Below are 20,164 nucleotides of genomic sequence, written 5' to 3'. Positions count from 1 at the left end.
AGGCGAGCAACAGGTTAGCCCAAACATAGGAAAATAAAGCAATGATTTGATTAACGAATTGATCAAGTATTGAATAACTAGTAGAAGTGGGTCGAAAATGAGCAAATGCCAATTGGATTGTCATACTTACTGTTACCATGGCAATGACATGATTATGCTAGCTCATCTCAGGAGCATTTAGTCCTTCCTAAAGCGCTGAAAGCAAACCATGTGCATTATGCATGCAGGGTCTGCCTTGTAAGGATGATTGAGTTGGTGAATAATACTCTGGATTTTAGAATAAGGGGAATAAAAGGGGATATTTCTTGAACCTTCACTGCATGTTTTACATCTTCAGCAAGGTCCTCCTTTGTTGGGAAGTCGCATGATTGATTGTTTATCTCCACTACTTCTACGTCTACTACTTCTACATCTACCGCTTCTACATCTACTACTTCTACATCTACTACTTATATATCTACTACTTCTACATCGAATACTTCTACATCCACTACTTCTACATCCACTACTTCTACATCCACTACTTCTACATCTACAACTTCTACATCTACATCTACTACTTCTACATCTACTACTTCTACATCAACTACTTCTACATCTACTACTTCTACATCTACTACTTCTACATCCACTACTTCTACATCTACATCTACCACTTCTACATCTACTGCTTCAACATTTATTGCTTCTACATTTACTATTGGGCAATGCCTTAATATGATCAACCTTTTTGTACGTCCGACCCCCATTTTTCTCAAGTCTTACTTCACTTATAAAAAAATGGGTAAGTCATGGTCAATTAGAGAACATTACAGACTGTTGAAAGAACAAAAAATCAGAGACAAAAAAATTCATGAAGGTCCCACATATAGAGGGTCGGACGTACATATTTTATGTAATTGCCCTATTTCTACATCTACTACTTCTACATCTACCGCTTCTACATCTACTACTTCTACATCTACTACTTCTACATCTACTACTTCTACATCTGCTACTTCTACATCTACTACTTCTACATCTGCTACTTCTACATCTACTACTTCTACATCTACTACTTCTACATCTACTACTTTTACATCTGCTACTTCTACATCTGCTACTTCTACATCTACTACTTCTACATCTACTACTTCTACATCTACTACTTCTACATCTACTACTTCTCCATCAACTACTTCTACATCTACTACTTCTTGAAAGAACAAAAAATCAGAGACAAAAAAATTCATGAAGGTCCCACATATAGAGGGTCGGACGTACATATTTTATGTAATTGCCCTATTTCTACATCTACTACTTCTACATCTACCGCTTCTACATCTACTACTTCTACATCTGCTACTTCTACATCTACTACTTCTACATCTGCTACTTCTACATCTACTACTTCTACATCTGCTACTTCTACATCTACTACTTCTACATCTACTACTTCTACATCTACTACTTCTACATCTGCTACTTCTACATCTGCTACTTCTACATCTACTACTTCTACATCTGCTACTTCATCAACTTCTTCTACATCTACTACTTCTACATCAACATCAACTTCTTCTACATCTACTACTTCTACATCTGCTACTTCTACATCTACTACTTGTACATTTACTACGTGTACAACAACTACTTCTACATCTACTACTTCTACATCTACTTCTACATCTGCTACTTCTACATCTACTACTTCTACATCTACTACTTCTACATCTGCTACTTCTACATCTGCTACTTCTACCTATATTACTTCTACATCTACTACTACTTCTTACATCAACTACTTCTACATCTACTACTTCTACATCTACTACTTCTACATCTACTACTTCTCCATCAACTACTTCTACATCTACTACTTCTCTATCTACTACTTATACATCTACCACTTCTACATCAACTTCTTCTACATCTACTACTTGTACATCTACTACTTCATCAACTTCTTCTACATCTACTACTTCTACATCTACATCTTCTACATCTACTACTTCATCAACTTCTTCTACATCTACTACTTGTACATCTACTACTTTTACATCTACTACTTCTACATCTGCTACTTCTACATCTACTACTTGTACATTTACTACTAGTACAACAACTACTTCTACATCTACTACTTCTACATCTACAACTTCTACATCTACTACTTCATCAACTTCTTCTACATCTACTACTTCTACATCTACTACTTCTACATCTACTACTTCTACATCTGCTACTTCTACATCTACTACTTCTACATCTGCTACTTCTACATCTGCTACTTCTACATCTACTACTTCTACTACTTCTCTATCTACTACTTCTACTACTTCTACATCTACTACTTCTACATCTACTACTTCTACATATACTACTTGTACATTTACTATTTGTACAACAACTACTTCTACATCTACTTCTACATCTGCTACTTCTACATCTACTACTTCTACATCTACTACTTCTACATCTGCTACTTCTACATCTACTACTTCTAATTCTATATCTACTCCTTCTACATCTACTACTTCTACATCTACTACTTTTACATCTACTACTTCTACATCTACTACTTCTACATCTACTTCTACTACTACTACTACTTCTAAATCAATTACTTCTATATCTACTACTTCTACATTTAATATTTCTACATCTAATACTTCTACATTAATACTATTTCTACATCTACTATTTCTACATCTACCGCTTTTACATCTACTATTTCTACATCTACTACTTTAACATCTTCTACTTCTACCTATACTACTTCTATGTCTACTACTTCTACATCTACTTCTACATCAACTACTTCTACACCTAATAATTCTACATCTAATATTTCTACATCCACTACAATACTACCATTCTACTACTATTTCTAATTCTACATACTAGTACTTATGTCGACTACTTCTACATCTGTTATTGCTACACTCACTACAATACTACCATTACTACTGCTATTTCTAATTCTACATACTAGTATATCTACTACTTCTACATCTACTACTACTACTACTCACTCCAATACTACCATTACTACTGCTACTTCTAATTGTACATACTAGTACTTATATATCTACAACTTCCATACCTACTACTTGTTATATATATATGTGTGTGTGTGTGGGGGGGGTGCATGTTGTGTGTATATATATACTGTATGATGTCTGCCATTTATAATATTGCTATGTTTATCTCCATTCTAATGATGCATAATGAACAATCACCATGTGAACTCATCATGACCCGTAATGTCTGGTTAAAACAAAGGCAACGCTTTTGTATCTCTCAAAAGCAATCTTTTTTCCAAAGACGAGGGAGCCTCAAAATCATCAGCGTTCCGAGAAGCTATCATTATTTACCTTTTGACCGAGTAAGATCAATTTTCTTTCTAATGGAGAGAAACGTTATCCCTGGCCGGTTGAGTGGTAGAAATCCGAGTCATCTGTCGATTTTGAGTGTGTGGGGCATCCATCCATTCCTCTCACTGTATCTTTCTCCTTTCTCATACTCTATTCATTTACCTCATGCTATATCTAGTTATTTTGCTTTCTTGTTTCTATTCTTTCTCTCTTTCTTCATACCATCTCAATCTCTTTCCTTTTCCTCATTTCTTTTACTCTCCTTTTTATCCCCTCACTTCTCTTCTCTTTTTCTCTCTTTCTTTCTTCTGTCTGTCTTTCTTCTCCCTCCCTCCATCAACCCCACTTTCTCTTCTTCTCTTCTGTGTTTTTCTCCCTTGTTTCTCTCTCTCTTTCTTTCCTTTATCTGTTTTCCTCTTTCTTTCATCAACTTATTTTTTACTTCCCTTCTCTCTACAGTGATAGAGAAGGACTGTGAATAGTAGAGGACAAACACAAAGAGAGAAAAGGAGAAACCAACTTCTCTCTCCTTCTTTGAAGTTGGCCCCACTTTTTCTCTCTCTACTCCATCAGCCTCTCTTTATTTTCTGTCCCATATCTCTCTTTCTTTCATCTTTCATCTTTCTCCCTCTCTCATGTCAGTTGGTTTCTCTTTTTCTCTCTTTGTGTTTGTCCTCTACTATTCACAGTCCTTCTCTGACACTGTTACCCAGACTCCTCCCCTCCCTTTACCTTGCACTCATATACTCTAGGTATGAATAGTGTGACCAGTTGAAAACTTGGGAGCGTTTCATCAACATTTGTAATCTGACAGCTGTCCTTTATATGTTAATGTGGCTGAGAAGCACCGTTGATATGGTAACTGTTATAAACAAATGGGAGCGTTTCATGGAAGGGCTTGCCAGATGTTTTATCCGACAAGTCCCATTTACCTTACAGTTACCATAGTAACAGTGCTTCTCAGCCAATCAGAATCAAGAAAAGTTGTCAGATCCAACAACTTGTCAGACCAAGAGGTTTATGAAACGCTCCCCAAATTTTGTCTTACAGAAGATCCGACAACTACAAGCCCCCCCCCCTGGATTCAGGTTTGAATTTAAAGCTTTAAGATATGAATTTAAATCCTTTGAGATTAAAAAAACTAATCCTAGGCATGACATTAAACCTGGATCAGCACTGGATTAAAACGACGGATATGGTTCTTGATGTAGACCAATTATCATCCATGTCTTTGCAGTGTAAGTACTGGTAATCTAGTCTACTGCAGTGATGCTGATATAATTGTTGCACCTGATCTCGGGTAGATATGAACTAAGCTGAGATACTTTTATGGTTCTCTTCACATCCCTTGATAAACAAGCAAAACCTAGAGAGCCAAAGAAAAATGTGTGTTGAGAGGCAGAAGAGCATTAAGTCAATGTTTGCTGGTGTAAATAGTGTCCTTTATGCACTGAAAACCTAGAGAGCCAAAGAAAACTGTGTGTTGAGAGGCAGAAGAGCATTAAGTCAATGTTTGCTGATGTAAATAGTGTCCTTTATGCACTGAAAACCTAGAGAGCCAAAGAAAACTGTGTGTTGAGAGGCAGAAGAGCATTAAGTCAATGTTTGCTGGTGTAAATAGAGCCCTTTATGCCCTGATCAGTATGTCTGGTTGCATGCTTGAAGAGAGCTGACACACCCCTGAGGCACACACAGCATATGGTTCTTCCACGTGTTGCACAAAGAATGTAGAAAGTAGAAATAAAGTTTCACTTGATGGTTTTATTTTTATGATGCTCTGACATTTCAAGGAGCGTCGGAGGCATCAGTATCCAAATAAAGCGGCATTGGATTACCCGCAAGGCGTCAAATTGGCAATCCTGATTCCGTATGTGCATTGATGGTGGAGCGAGCTGCAGAATTCTATTCAAAATGGAGCCAGATTGCATATAATGACTCAAATCATGGTGCTTCCATTTTCTCCTCAGTTTAGCTTTATTGCGATGTCTCGTCGGAATTGCAGATTTCAAGTTTGGCGAAAGGCGATCCTATGAAAAATGTGCCAAGCACCGAATGAAGTCACTCTAAAAGAACACTATGCCCGTAGACCAGGCAGTATATCTACTATAGTTTCTAGCCTCATTGTCTGCATATTGATAAAGGGGTTGGAGGGGGGGGGGGTTCAGACATCAGTTTAGTTCCGAAAGATGAGGTGTGGAAGATGATAATGGATGTTTAGAAAATGAGAGAAATGTTGAAGACTTCAGTAGTAAGCTTTCCCTTTTGATGATTTTAACCAGAAAAATGACATAAAAATTACTAGTGGATTATACGAAAAACCCATGATGACGAAAAGACTATGGTAGTGAGAGATAATGTTCCTACTACTGTTCGTTCTTTGCACTAAATCAATTGTACTGGCATATATTCTTCTTCACTGGTGTATATTTGTGAACTATGGATAGCCAATATTCAACAATAGAGGTTTAAGTGATAAGTACATTTGATGCTCAATTCCTTATCAAATGTCGGTATAAAATAACTAAAATAGTTTTCTTCATTATTGAAGCATGGGCAAGGAATACAGGGTATATAAGAAAGGTAATGGCCGGTCCCACTGTACTTATGGATGCAAAGTGGATGTAAAACTGAAAAAATCTTGCCATCCGTTGGAAAACGCTATGCATTGGTGTTACATATGCTCTAATCCAAGTATCCGTCCACGGTGATTTTATCCGCGCAAAAGTTTTGAGCTGCACAAAACTTTAAGAGCAGATGAACTTTCTACCGTCTACGATGTAAATCCACAACGTTAACGAGCAACGAACGTCCCATGTCCGTTATCTTCCGTTTAACGTCCGCTGCATCCTCTGGGCATCCTCGCAACTCCAATGCACTGCAGCGGCACAATGGAAAGAGGGAGGAAAGATAAGACACATGGAACGTCTAAAGTTTGTCTATACATCGTAAGTACAACGGAAATAGAAAGGATGTGAGCATATGCATCTCGTATATAAAGTATCGAAGCCCACGGTAACCCCTTCGGAGCTGCCATCCACTTTCATCCGCTTTCATCCGATGAACATTCGTGGAGCGTTGTGGCCCATTGATTTAGTCTTCAGACTTTGAAACAGAGGGTCGTGGGTTCGAATCCCAGCCATGGCGTAATTTCCTTCAGCAAGAAACTGATCCACAGTGTGCTGCACTCAACCCAGGTGAGGTAAATGGGTACCGGTAGGAAGTAATTCCTTAAAAAGCTGTGTGCGCTATGAACGCGTAGCTTAGCCGGGTAATATAGGAACGCCTTGAGCACCTAACAAGGTGGATATGTGCGCAATATAAATACCCTATATTATTATTATTATTATATTAACATCCCCGCTTAATACTACCGACGTCCACTATTTCTGTTATGTTCTTCGCAAATTATTTCGCTAAATCTGTCAATTTCTGGAGCGGATGACAACGAAATGGAGCCACCCCTGAAATTGTGCTCGTCCCCTGTGTCTTTATGAATACGTTTTGCATCCATCGGCCAATGCGACCAGGCCTTAAAATATGTGTAGAAATAAACTGTTGACATTTGTGGCCTCCCATAATTTTAGCCTTAAGTTAGACCATAGTCAAAGTTGGCTCTTTCACCCCTTACATTTTGTTTTAAGATTAAACCTTATTTGCCCTGTGGATGTTTTTTCGCTGATTCGTGTAGTCCTAGAAACATTAATTTATGATTAGAAATGATTTTTACTTGCATGACAGGGTCATTGCACTCTTCCCATGGGATTTCTCAGCATATTGATGATATGTTGAACAGTGATTGGGTCTAATAAACTTCTAATATTGAAGGTTCATTCAGAGGCCAGTAACTCATAAAAATGGTTAACGACTTTATACTTGAGGTGAACTTGAAGTCATCTATGACACCTATTCAACTTGTCCATGAATCAGCTTCGTGTTATATCATCACATCAGTATCTTTGTATTATTTGCTTTGAATAAAATCATCACTTATATTTCAGTGTGCGACAAGTTCTTCATGCAAAATTAAACCATGACATAAAAATGCTGTATTTACAAACATAATTATCAAACCCAAATGTAGAGAGTTCATGAGAATAAAAGATGCCAAAAAGGCGCAAAGATAAGTGACACTGACTAGATGCTGTTTTTGACATCAAAATAATCTTTATTAAGCGATTGTCTGCTTCATGTGAAATATTATCCTCTCAAAGACGTAAACCAAGTCAGAAGTGCCTAATGAACTCTTACACACGTGCACTGACTGCGTGTCCCAGATAAGCTTATGTTTCAACCCCCCCCCCCCTCACGACGAACATGTATTCATCCTTCTTAGGAAGGCCTTTGAAGATTTCCTTTCAAAGACTCCTCCTTGAGAGGGAAATTGATTTCTTATCCGCATGTTCTACTTTAGAAGGGTATTGTCTTCGGGCGTTTGACGACATTCTGACCTAACTCTCAACGCTCTATTTTAGAGGGGTAAGAAGAATGAGCTTGTACAAAATGTCGAACGATCTATGCATTAAACAAGACGGCGCACGTATTATGTAGATGTAGTAGTCCTTCATTGAGGCCATCATAGAATTAAACATTAAAATTGACTTGACTTGTGTTACAATTACACTCCCTGTGAGATAAATTGAATGATGAGTTTTCTGTCACAGATATTATGAAAGTAAGTAAATAAACTGTACATTTTAAAGAGTATTTCTATAGGAAGATAAGTCTTGAGATGAGTTTTAAACAATAAATGTGGGTGATTCCCTTATAGAGTGGGAGCATGTCCCATAATTTGAGAGCCACATATATGCAAATGCTTTATCAGTAAGGGTAGGTTTAGATTTAGAAAAAGATGAGCGGTTGGATGTGGTAACATTGTAATAGAAATTGCCTTGATTCTTTTGAGAACACAATCATATTCATAATAATGATGTCACCCTGCCCCCATAGCTTGCTACTTGTTGAATCTTTGCTCCAAAGTTGAATTACATGAAAGTCCAAGGTTTCCTGGTGATGGGCTAGCTTTAGGAGAATCTGCTCAGAAAAAAAGCAAGAATTTGGCAAAGTCACCCCAAAAAATTGTATGAATTGGCATTTTGTATCATAATTTACATTTTGGTTTAAATACTTTGCCAAATTTTTTGTATGAACATGTCTCCCATCTAGCATGAATGATGTATGTGATATCCAAATTCACCTGCACAGAATCAACTGAATCACCCCACAATTCCTCTCCATGCTTCAGCCTCATAAACCCTCTGTACTTTATAGTCTCTCTAAATCTAGCACCCATTAACGCTTTACAAGGTAAAAAAATGCAGCTGCCTCTCATCCTGTCCTATCTCATATTAGTTTTTTTTCTGTCAGCTATCTAAAATTGGGAAAGGGACTTAAAGGTAATGTTCAGTTTTTGTGATTACATGAAAGAAATCCCTGGCGGCGAATAACAGTTTTTAGCACCATGGGTATGCTGTGGTGCACTCTAAATTCCAGGGATTTGAAATAAATCCAGATCGGCTGTGAATAGTGACCAGCCGAATTTTGAATTTATTTTAAATCTTAAGGATTGACCTTTAAATCTCAAAAGATTTAAATTCAAAGCTTTAAGTTTTATATTCAAATCAACAAGGTTTAAATCTAAATCTAATATACAGCTGGTCACTATTCACAGCCGATCTGGGTTTATTTCAAATCGTTGGAATTAAGGGGTGACCATGTAAAATCTGTCATTGGCTAATCTCAAATACACCTTGTCACTTAATCATAATGACAAGGATTATTTGAACAATCAAAGACCTTGCACTTGAGCAATTGTTTTTATTGCAATACCCACAATATGACCCTCATTAAAAACAGTAAGGAGCCCTTATTATGTACATAGTATCATTTTCAGTTTCCAAAAAAAGTTAAAGCTAGAGTACAGCTTTGAAAATTCAATTACCCCTCCTGTCTTTGAATTTTCTTGTTTGTGATAATGATAGCAATGATTATACTCAATTTTTATGAAGCATAAATTACAGTTAAGTCTCTTAGTGCTCTAAAAAGGTGGAATGAGAAAGCAATAAAAAGAATAAAAAATAAAAACAATCATATAGAACATCATTATACCATGGACCTACTACAACATGATTATACAAAATTGAAACTGAATTGAGAGCATTTTGGCAATTTGGAAATACATATAATGGATCAATATTAGGAAAGTTTGAATTTATCTTTGGAAAAAATAACACTATCGCTAGTAAATCAAACTCCAAATTTGGGGGATGTTACACATACAAACAAGTGGACTGAGGTCAGCTCTGGAGGCTGTTTGATGTATGTGTAACATCCCCCTTTTTTTAAAAGCCGTTACTGACGCCGGCTCGGACTGAGTCAAACCTCTGGATGTGGTTTGACGCTAGCATCGTGCCGGCTTCAGTCCTGCAATAGGTATGTGTATCAACCTCAAGTGGACTTGGGCCGGCTTGATGTGATAACGAACAAAATAGCTAACAAACCGTGTAAGAACCATGTAGAATGTTCACATGAAAAGTCAGGTGACAGTTATCATGTGAATAGGAGGCGTGAAGCCGACCTAAGTGTCGACACACGATTTGGAGGCCTTGGACCATAGGTAACAGGGGTATAGTGATCTTGAGCTGGCTTCAAATTTCAGGTTTGATGGCGATTCTAAAGCCGCTGTCTGGGCCAGCTTCAAACTTGACGCATATGTATCAGGGGCCGTAGATACCAGAGATTCACTTGTTCAAATATAAGGAACCAGCAGACAAGAGGCAAAATAAGGTGCATGCACACATACATTATCAATAATAATGATACAGAAAATTTGCAACATATATATCAAATGGCTCTATTAATGATAATGTGTATGTGCTTTAAGGCCCTGTCACATGGTTCCGGGATTGCCTGCAACTCACCCGCAACCAAGTTTTGAGCATCTTCAAAACTTTGTGTGCAAATCAGACTACGTGTGCTTTTGCGGCAACTGCGTGTGGGATGCCTGCGAGATATTGTCAGTGCGGGTAACTTGCGGGCGACATGTGGGTAGACAAAATGGTCACCCGTAAGTCGCACAGAAAGCTTGCACGGAACGATGTGACAGGCCTTAGGGTTCTGTCTGAGTTACCAAAGTATTATCATTATCAAGTAGGAAACTGATGTCAACCTTTAAGGATCCTTCACTAAATATAAATTCTGACTTACATATTCCAGACCCCAAGTATCTATAACTGTCTTCTCAGTATGTAACGAGATATGAGCGGATAAAGTCTGAAGGCTTTTGTTGTTGTCCAGATGCAGATATTTTAGGAAGTTTGTGGTTGATAAATCACCTGACTCTCTTCCTCTTCAACTTTCATTTGTATTCTCTTTTTCATTTAATCCTGAGATAAATGGTATTTGCAAGATATGAAAATACTAAGGCAACCCTAGAAAGATTTTGAAGACATTCTGAAGGATGTGATAGATGTTGATCAGCATGATGATGTTGATGATGGTGATGATGATGGTGATGGTGATAGTGGTGGTAATGGTGGTGATGATGGTGGTGATGGTGGTGGTGGTGGTGGTGATGGTGATGGTGGTGATAGTGGTGGTGATGTGGTGATGGTGGGGATAGTGGTGGTGATGATGATGGTGGTGGTGGTAGTGATGGTGGTGATGATGATGGTGGTGATGATGATGGTGGTGGTGATGGTGGTGATGATGATGGTGGTGGTGGTGGTGGTGAGGGTGGTGATGATGGTGGTGGTGGTGGTGGTGATGGTGGTGGTGATGGTGGTGATGATGGTGGTGATGATGGTGATGGTGATAGTGGTGGTAATGGTGGTGATGATGGTGGTGATGGTGGTGGTGGTGGTGGTGATGGTGATAGTGGTGGTGATGTGATGGTGGGGATAGTGGTGGTGATGATGATGGTGGTGGTGGTAGTGATGGTGGTGATGATGATGGTGGTGGTGATGGTGGTGATGATGATGGTGGTGGTGGTGGTGAGGGTGGTGATGATGGTGGTGGTGGTGGTGATGGTGGTGGTGATGGTGGTGATGATGGTGATGGTGTTGGTGATGGTGATGGTGGTAGTGATGGTGGTGATGATGGTGATGGTGGGGATAGTGGTGGTGATGATGGTGTTGATGGTGGCGATAATAATGATTGTTAGTGGTGGTGATAGGGGGGATGGCGGTGATGGTGATGGTTGTGATAGTGGTGGTGATGATGATGGTTACAGAGATGATGATGATGAAGATGGAGAATAGCATTGGTTTAGTACCATTTGCTGTTGAAAAAATTCAATGGCACTGACTGCCCAAACATTTCACACAGTTGCTGTAAAAGATAGGTTTTCAGTTCAGAGTTGACAGTCTAAATATTTCAATTACAAATCACAATGGGATTAAACAGGTAACAGCTTGCGATCTTTCTCATGGTCCCTTCCATATATGGAAGTATTATGGACAGGAGCAATGTGTAGTCACAAGAAAATTTTGTTTCATATTTATCTTGAGTTTTCTCAAATTTATGAAAAAAACCATGGGGATAACTCACCATATTACCCCTAATAGTCAAAGGAAAGATTGTCAATCCCATCTATTGTGGTTTGTGTACCCATTGATTGAGTACCTCACATCCTTGTCAGTCCCTAATACTTAATTTCGTGTCAGCAATTACTGCGGGTAGACCCTAAAGACCATAAATGGAAACAGATTGATGGAAAGAGAATATTGATTGTTCAAGATAAATTACATCTTGTCCTCTTCAATAACAAGGGATCTTTCACACTGCTCACAGAATAAACTATCTAATCTCCTCCATTTTTAATAGTGGATGCAACATGGTTTAGTGGCTCTGATCATCATCTTTCAAACATAGGGTTGTTGGTTCGAATCCCAGCCATAGGGTGTTTTCTCATAAGCATCAGCGAGAAATTTAAACATTGAGTTATTAAAAAATCTCCTTGAAAGATATTTTTTTTTGAGCGATCTTCTCTCTGTTAATAGCCTACAGAAATAAACATGTGTTTGAATGTTTATGTTGTGTATGCAGAAAAATTAATATGTCAAGTATGTATTCTATTTGCAGCTGAACATGTTCTCAAATTAAAGGAAAGGAATTTGTATTTACACAAGTTGCCAATGAATAGTTGCATTTGCTCCGTAAAGTATTTGACTCTGTTCAATCTCCTTTTTTTATTACTAACTCATTTGACTTGTTTTCTAGGTTTTATACATTTGTTCTAAATTGATTTCACCCCCCTTGGTATACTTTCAGTTTGGTCTGGTTCATTTTGAAACCCTTTCATATTTTTTTTTTAACACTTCAACATTATTCTTATTTCATATTTACAGTTTACAGATCAATCAGGCTGTAACTACAGAAATCTAAGACTAATGAACTAATTTGCAATTAGGCTTGTTGAAATACTTTAAATATTGATTTGTAATTGATTGTCATTTTATTGAAATGCTCCTTTAGTTTTGTTAGACTGAGAAATGTTAGACAAAATGGGCAAAACAAACTTCTGTAAAATGGAGAATGGTTATCTAGATGAGATTAAATTTGGACATTAGGGGAGTATTTTGTGAAACTGATCACTGACTATTTGTTATAAGCTTCTGAAATCCTAGCATCTGATTGGCTAAGAGCAAATTACTTTGTGAAAATCATTGAACTGCTCCCAGGGTGTGAAGAGATCAAAACATACAGTAGACTGAATAGACCAAATGGGAGTGGACCAAGTGGCATTTCACCTACTCTCATTGCCAGGAGTATATCATCTTCAAGATATCTTCAAGGTGTGAGGGGTGCCTCATGTATATATCTCAAGCTAATGTGATACCTATCTATCTATGTCACTCTCACTGTCCTTGACTTATTCACTAAGTATTAATACACATGAGAGTAGTACTCATGGAATATTTGAACCTGTGCCAAATTATGTGCCGTTTGCATACATGCCAACACATATTACATCTTATTTAGGTCCCAGAATGTTTTAGTGAGAAGGGTTTTGGTTTCTCCACCAAGTTTTTTCCAGTTATTTTTCACTGGGAAAGTCTCTTTTCAGTAGAAAACTGTTTTATTAAAAGTACATGTAAAAGATTGATGATGAGACTTTGATTTGCTTGTGTCCATAATATGGAAATGTTAATAGAGTGAAAAGACCCCTGAAGTTATAAAGAAAAGATACAGAAGTTATGATTCTACTTTTCATCTTCCTCTTCCTTCAGTTTCTCTTTTTCCCTTCTGTTATCTTCTTCCTTTCATTTTTTATTTTCATTCATCAGTATCATACCCTGATAACTACAGGTTGAATAGCAAAGAGTCTCATCAACAATTAGACCCTGGTTTGGTTGCCATGGTTACATGGCAATTTGTCTCTACTTGCATTTCACCAACTAAATGGACATCTGTGTGCCACAGATAACAGTAACCTATCGTCTGTTTGTCTTGTCAACGATGAGACACATGAGACGAGACGATAAGCTGAGGTGATCCCAGGTCTCTTGTTTTGAGTAGAATCAGGCTCAATAATGGTTGCCCTATAAAACAAGTGATGGTCAAGGCTGTTGTCATTGAGGCTTGCATAAATATATGTTATTGATGAAAGGAACTACATGTAAATATTGTCAGGAAATAGATAAAAACTGATTCAAAACATTGGAGTATTCTTCAGTGCTACTATCTACTGATATACTACTTCTACAACATATACTACCATGCCTACTACGAACTATTACTTCTTCTATTTCTACTACTACTACTACTACTACTACTTCAGGTACTATTGCAATACCACCACTACTACTACTACTACTACTACTACTACTACTACTCCTCCTCCTCCTCCTCCTTGTTGTACTTCTACAACATGCCACTATAAAAAGTGGTTTTTGACGGATAAGATTAGCTTCCATCTGATTTTATTTATTTCAATGGTTTGAAAATGAGACGATACCTTTTCACCATGTTAACATCTACCCAGGATAGCTAGCAGGCAATCATCATGTTTCTTCTACAAACAATCATTTGTTATTTTAATGATCATCTATAAACCTGGTGACAAAGCATGCGAGATGATGTTTTGAAAGTTCATGTTAACATCATTTGATTTTAATTAGTGGGATCCGTTGGATATCAGGTGGACATTATATCTTCAGCTTGAATAAATTGCAATCAGAGATTGATATCCAAATGGTATATTTTCTAGGGAAAATATTCCCAGGTCAGCAATATTTATGTAAGTTGAAGGATGAATATTTAAGTTGATCTTCTGAGCAGTCTACATCACATCAGGACAACACTTTGCTCTGGCATCAGTGAAATTATCTAGTTTTACCAAACATAGTTTTCATCTTCATCTTCATCATCATTATGATCATCATGATCATCATCATGATCATCATGATCAACATCGTCATTATCATCAATTCATCATCATCATCATCACCATCATTCATTATTATCACATTTATCACCATGATTGCTGTTTCAATGCAATCATGGCCATCTTATATCATAATCACCACTACCACCTCTGCAACCATCACTAGCACTGTCAACACTCTTACCACGGCTATCATTACTACCACCATCGTCATTACCACCTTGATAAATACCACTAACACCATCACATGCACCACCACCACCAATATCATCCCTACCGCCACCAATATCATCCCCAGCGTAGGCATTCCATACACAGTGTACGTGTGGAGTTGCATGCTCAAAATGTGCGAAGATCACTTCCTGAAGAATGTTGTGTCCTCACGCTAAAACCAGTTTAAAGAGGCAAAGCAATCTTGAAAACTACATCGCGATGTGTTTTCCAAACCAGTCAAGAAGATCGATTCCAAGACTACTTTGACTGTTCCGATTACATGTTCAACTAGTTTCCGCTAAACTAGTTTAAGGACAGTATTGAGAACAGGGTTGTAGATGCTGATGATCCAGCTGATGAGAGCCATCAACTGTTGTTGATAATTAGTAGAGGCAATTTCAGATTCTCTTTTAACTGATGAATGATGAACAGGTGCATAGATGCAGCTTTGTAATGTTAATTGACTTGATGAAGATGTTATTCTTCAAGAGAATATCATTGGTATAGAAGCTTCTAGTTTATTAGAGTCCTGGTGTAGTGGTTCTGACTTTCGCCTTGTAATCAGAGGGTCGTGTGTTCGAATCCCTCAGTGGCCGAGCATCCTCTGGCAAGGCGTTAATTCACACTTTGCCACTCTCGATTCTCGACCCAGGTGTGAAATGGGTACCCGGTAGGATGTGAATGTCAATGTGATTAGATTGCCACGTGTGCACTGTTAAACAATTGCCTGGCGAGGATACTCCCCCGGGAGTGGAGATGGTGCACTGTATGTGTGGAACAGTGATGGATCCTATGACCAGGCTAATAATAATGGAAAGCGCTTAGAAACCAACGTATGAATCACTATATAAATTAAATTATTATTATTATCATTATTATTGTTATTACGTCAGATTGATTTCATTCTTGTTTTTGCCAATGTGCATTTGTAAATAACCATTACATCATCAAGGAAGACGTCTGCTATGATTAAAAAGTATCAAACTTCATGGGATAATCTTACATAAAATATGTATATTCGCAATATCTATCATTCATTATATGCCATGATAGGATTGTTTTGACAAAACAGCTTTTTTTTAATACTAAACTCAAGTTTGTATAACCTGGACTGCAATTTTTAGTAGTGTTTAACAGACCAAAGAAGCACAAACTATCAATTACAAATCTATTTTGGGGTTCCCAACTCAATCATACATGTATGTTGTGCAAATTATTCAAAATTTGCATCTTCTTGCACCACAAATAGTAAACTGATGTGCTGACAATGATTATCAATTATACTTGATGACAAATATTTTCTCGCAACTCCCCAGAAGTCTTAACAATAAATGATCAAATGCTAAGTACTGTAACTGCAATTTTTTTGTTAGAAACCCAAAACAGATAATTTATATATGTGTGTTATGTCAAAATTTTTCTTTTTTGTTTCCCTAATACCAAGGCAGAAATTTAAGGTCATAGATATTATCACTTCTATGACAAATCTTTAAACACTATGATATACATGTATATGGTTTCACCCTGTGAAAATAATTACTTTTTAAAGATTGGTTCTCGTCATAAGATAGAGTTTTAAAACAAACTGTTCAATCGGGTAATGTTGACCATATGCATCTAAGAATATTGTATGCTGTAAACCGAAAATCACCCAAAAGAAAAATGGTCTGTTTTGTTATGACTGGCATGTAGTACATACAGAAATCCATCTGGATGGATAGGGTGTTAGGCCCCACTGCATTTGAACGAATCTTATGAGAGAGGGCACCATTCATATGATTAAGTGGCATTCTCAAAGGTTTTGCAAGGCTGTGAATGTAAAAACAATGTAGTACAACATTCGTATTAAATACAATAAGAAGTGTGTAAAATATTAACTTAAATGCTTGGTAGCTTCGCCTATTGTTTGCGGAAGTCGCTTGCAGTTGCTTTTTGGAAGAAATTCTGTCCTTCTGTCCGTCTACCCACTTGGTTTCCGCGCAATAACTTGAAAATATTTAATGGATTAAATTTTTTTTTGTGTGTAGGTAGATGACACCAAAATACAGGCTAAGTTTGAAATCGGAGCCCACAGGTCAAAGGTCAAAGGTTATAGTTCATTATAGATATGCAAGTTGGTTTCTGCATAGTTACTTACGGAATAATCAACAGATTTCAAAGAATTCTGGTGTGTGTAGGTAGATGACAGCAAAATACAGGCCAAGTTTGAAATCGGAGCCCACAGGTTTTTAACTTAACTTTTGAAATATTCAACAGATTAAAACATTTTTTTGGTGTGTAGGTAGATGACACCAAGATACAAGCTAAGTTTGAAATCGGAGCCCACAGGTCAAAGGTCACAGCTCAATATATATGCAAGTTGGTTTCTGGATAGTAACTGGATAGTGTGTGTAGGTTTCTGCACAATATTAAGTTCGATTCAGGGACTCGGTTTTATAATTATAAGGGGAGCAATAAAAAGCTCTCCTAGAACTTTTAAGGAGAGCGGTAGAGGAGCACTTCAAAAAGCTCTTCTTCAACATACAAGGGGAGCTTTTTGCCCAATTAACAAAATGGATGGAGGAAATGTATGTACTATAAAATTACAATCAACCAAAGGAAGTATTTATAATTGTTTTACAATGTATTGTAATTAGATTGTGTGTTGTAAAACCTGTTTTAGTTAGGTTTTGACTTTGGCTAAAAGTTAAGTCACTGACAATTTTTTTTTTTCGGGGGCTCCATTTTAATTTTTTTGTCAAATTTCGGGGGCTCTTTTTAAATGCTACTTTTTTGTATTTTGAGGAATACCTGTTCACTTATTAAGGAATTATTACTTTTTGTTTAATATTGTATGATTTTTAAAGTTATTTATCATGTTTAGAATCTTGGATGTGGGTGTGTGTGGATGGGTGGGTGTGTGCGTGTGTGTGTGACTGTGAGTTGGACTTGGATATAAATTAATTCAATATCTAATTTCTACTCCATTTATTCCAGTACAATACCCTAGTCAGCCATGTACATGTAATAAAGGCCCACTTACGTACCCTAACTTTTCCTGAAGTTCTTTGAAAACGCAGATCTCCATGAAAATTTAATTTCTCTATGGGGGAGTCTAAATTTGGTGAGAATGTATTCATTAGGAACTTAAATATACATGACAATGAAGAAATCATCAAACTTTATTGGCAGTTTTGAATAATATTCCTGAAATGTAAACTCTGTCTGAAACAGAAAATCACCATAATTGAGGCCTTTACTGAGCGAATTGTCCCCCAGAGCTCTGGCAGAGAGACAGAGCTCCAACTGGCTAGCTAGTAAAAGCGCCAATGCGTGAGCCTGCCGCCGTCCTTGTAAAAAAGATGGAGCTTTGTTTGATGATTTATTGTCTGATATAATACCTCATCCCCTAGAAAAAGAAAACAAATGATTTTTTAGTTATAATTGATAAATTAGATAACTTATTTTGGAAGTTAATAAGCCGTTTTGAAAAGCAAAGCCGACTGACAACTCACCAATGCTAGGTTACTAGACTCTGGGATTTATTTCCTGTGTAATTCGAATTATTTTATCACAGAATTGTGATATCTGTAGGCACGTACGTTCACCGCCTATAGGCTATGTATCAACTCAGTGGAGCCCGCCATTATAAAAGCCCTCTCGCGGTAGGTCGCCTAACAATCTTGTTAGCGACGCTTACGAGCATCTTCTTGCTCACTCTCCAAAATGTCTGCGATATTAAAATCCTAAAAACTAATGAAATCGTTTAAATTTAGTAAGACTATGAATGTTTATCATTTATATTGACTATCGGTGTATCAACCTATATCGAAATTATAAGCAAGTGTGTGTAAGAAGGCGATTTACCAGTCATTTTGATGAGTGATACAATATGCCAAAATTTATGAAAATATAGCGTAAATTTTATATAGCATTTCAAAAATCCTTATTTTCAATATCCCCATAATTTTTTGTTGTTTTAAAAAATATCTTATTACATTAACTAGAATTTTCCAGACCTGATAACGTTGGTAGCTTATTTTCTCCATCATTCATAAGAAAATTTCAGGCCTTCAAAATCGGGTTATTTTTTGTTATATTTCTAAAAGAAAATAGTTAGATTCGAACAACTATACCATTGTTCTCCCGAAGAAGGGTTATCATCACATAAATTTGTGTATATCATACATAACATTAAATATTACGAGTGTAGCAATCAATGTTGGATAACATTTTTCACGATGAGTTACGTAATGAACAGACAAATCAAGTTCATTCTTAGCACACGAGCCGCAGAATGCAAAATTTTAGCGTGTGCAGACGGGGCTGATCGCCCGGGCTGTCCGTTCAGATTATCCAGTCCGATACTGGAGTCAGGTGGTATATTTCACGTACCTTTTCCCCTCGCGATGACCACTGTGCAGTTTTAGTGTTTTATTTCGATACTCAGTCTATGAAATTCATACTTTACCGATGTCTAAAAATACTTGGAATATACCTGACACATAAATTATTTCATTTTCGGTGATTATTATTTCTTTCCTTATTTACAAAAAGTCAAACTGATGTCAAGAATGTGTAACATTGACTGTATAGTTAAAAATATAGGTTTGGGAAATATCGTGTTAAGTTTGTCCAATGTCATCAGCATCTCGGTATATGTTAAACAGAAAATATAAAACAACTATATGTTTTGTAAATTCCACGACCGCCTTTACCATTATGGAACATATGAAGCCAACCTGCATGACCGCCGGGGGGGGGGGGGGGGGGGACTCAAATTATTCGTTAAAATGAAAGTAGTATCAATATTTATAGACCTTCAATATGCCTATTACCAGGCTCTTTTGATTATAGATTATAATCATGGTGAGTTGGGGGAGTAAAAGGGTTGGATGAAATAGATTGCATGGGGAGGGGTCGAGGCCAAAGAAAAAAAGAATTAAGGGGCCAAAAGGAGATTGCAGGCCGGTAGAATGACAGAGGGTCAAATATTAATAGGGCAAGCTTTATTTGAGAGCTTGACCATAACAGGAGGGAAGGAAAAATACAAGACAGTGGAAATTTAAATAGGGAGAGCTGATCTTTGAGATATATAATGGCACGAAAGCAAAAACAAAGAAAGAGAGAACAGGGAGATAAAGGAGGAGGAGAAGCCCTTGCAATTAAAATGTATCAAACACACTTGGCTGGGGCGGCAGTGAGCACGGTGAGATGATTACCCCCCCCCTCC

General features: G+C 37.2%; 1 protein-coding gene across 1 annotated transcript in view; it reads right to left on the bottom strand.

The window, feature by feature from the left end:
* Positions 1 to 795: 795 nt before the first annotated feature.
* Positions 796 to 20,164, bottom strand: part of LOC135157372 (uncharacterized) — a 52,354-nt gene continuing 32,985 nt past the window's right edge. The window contains exons 2-4 of the mRNA XM_064112629.1: positions 2,376 to 2,623; positions 1,436 to 1,741; positions 796 to 816 (exon numbers count right to left, since the gene is read on the bottom strand). Of these exons, the coding sequence (XP_063968699.1) occupies positions 796 to 816; positions 1,436 to 1,741; positions 2,376 to 2,623 (575 nt within the window). The remainder of the gene's footprint in view (positions 817 to 1,435; positions 1,742 to 2,375; positions 2,624 to 20,164) is intronic.

Source organism: Lytechinus pictus, chromosome 17, assembly GCF_037042905.1.
Source record: "Lytechinus pictus isolate F3 Inbred chromosome 17, Lp3.0, whole genome shotgun sequence".
NCBI lineage: Eukaryota > Metazoa > Echinodermata > Echinoidea > Temnopleuroida > Toxopneustidae > Lytechinus > Lytechinus pictus.
This window is presented reverse-complemented; position numbering and strand designations above follow the sequence as displayed.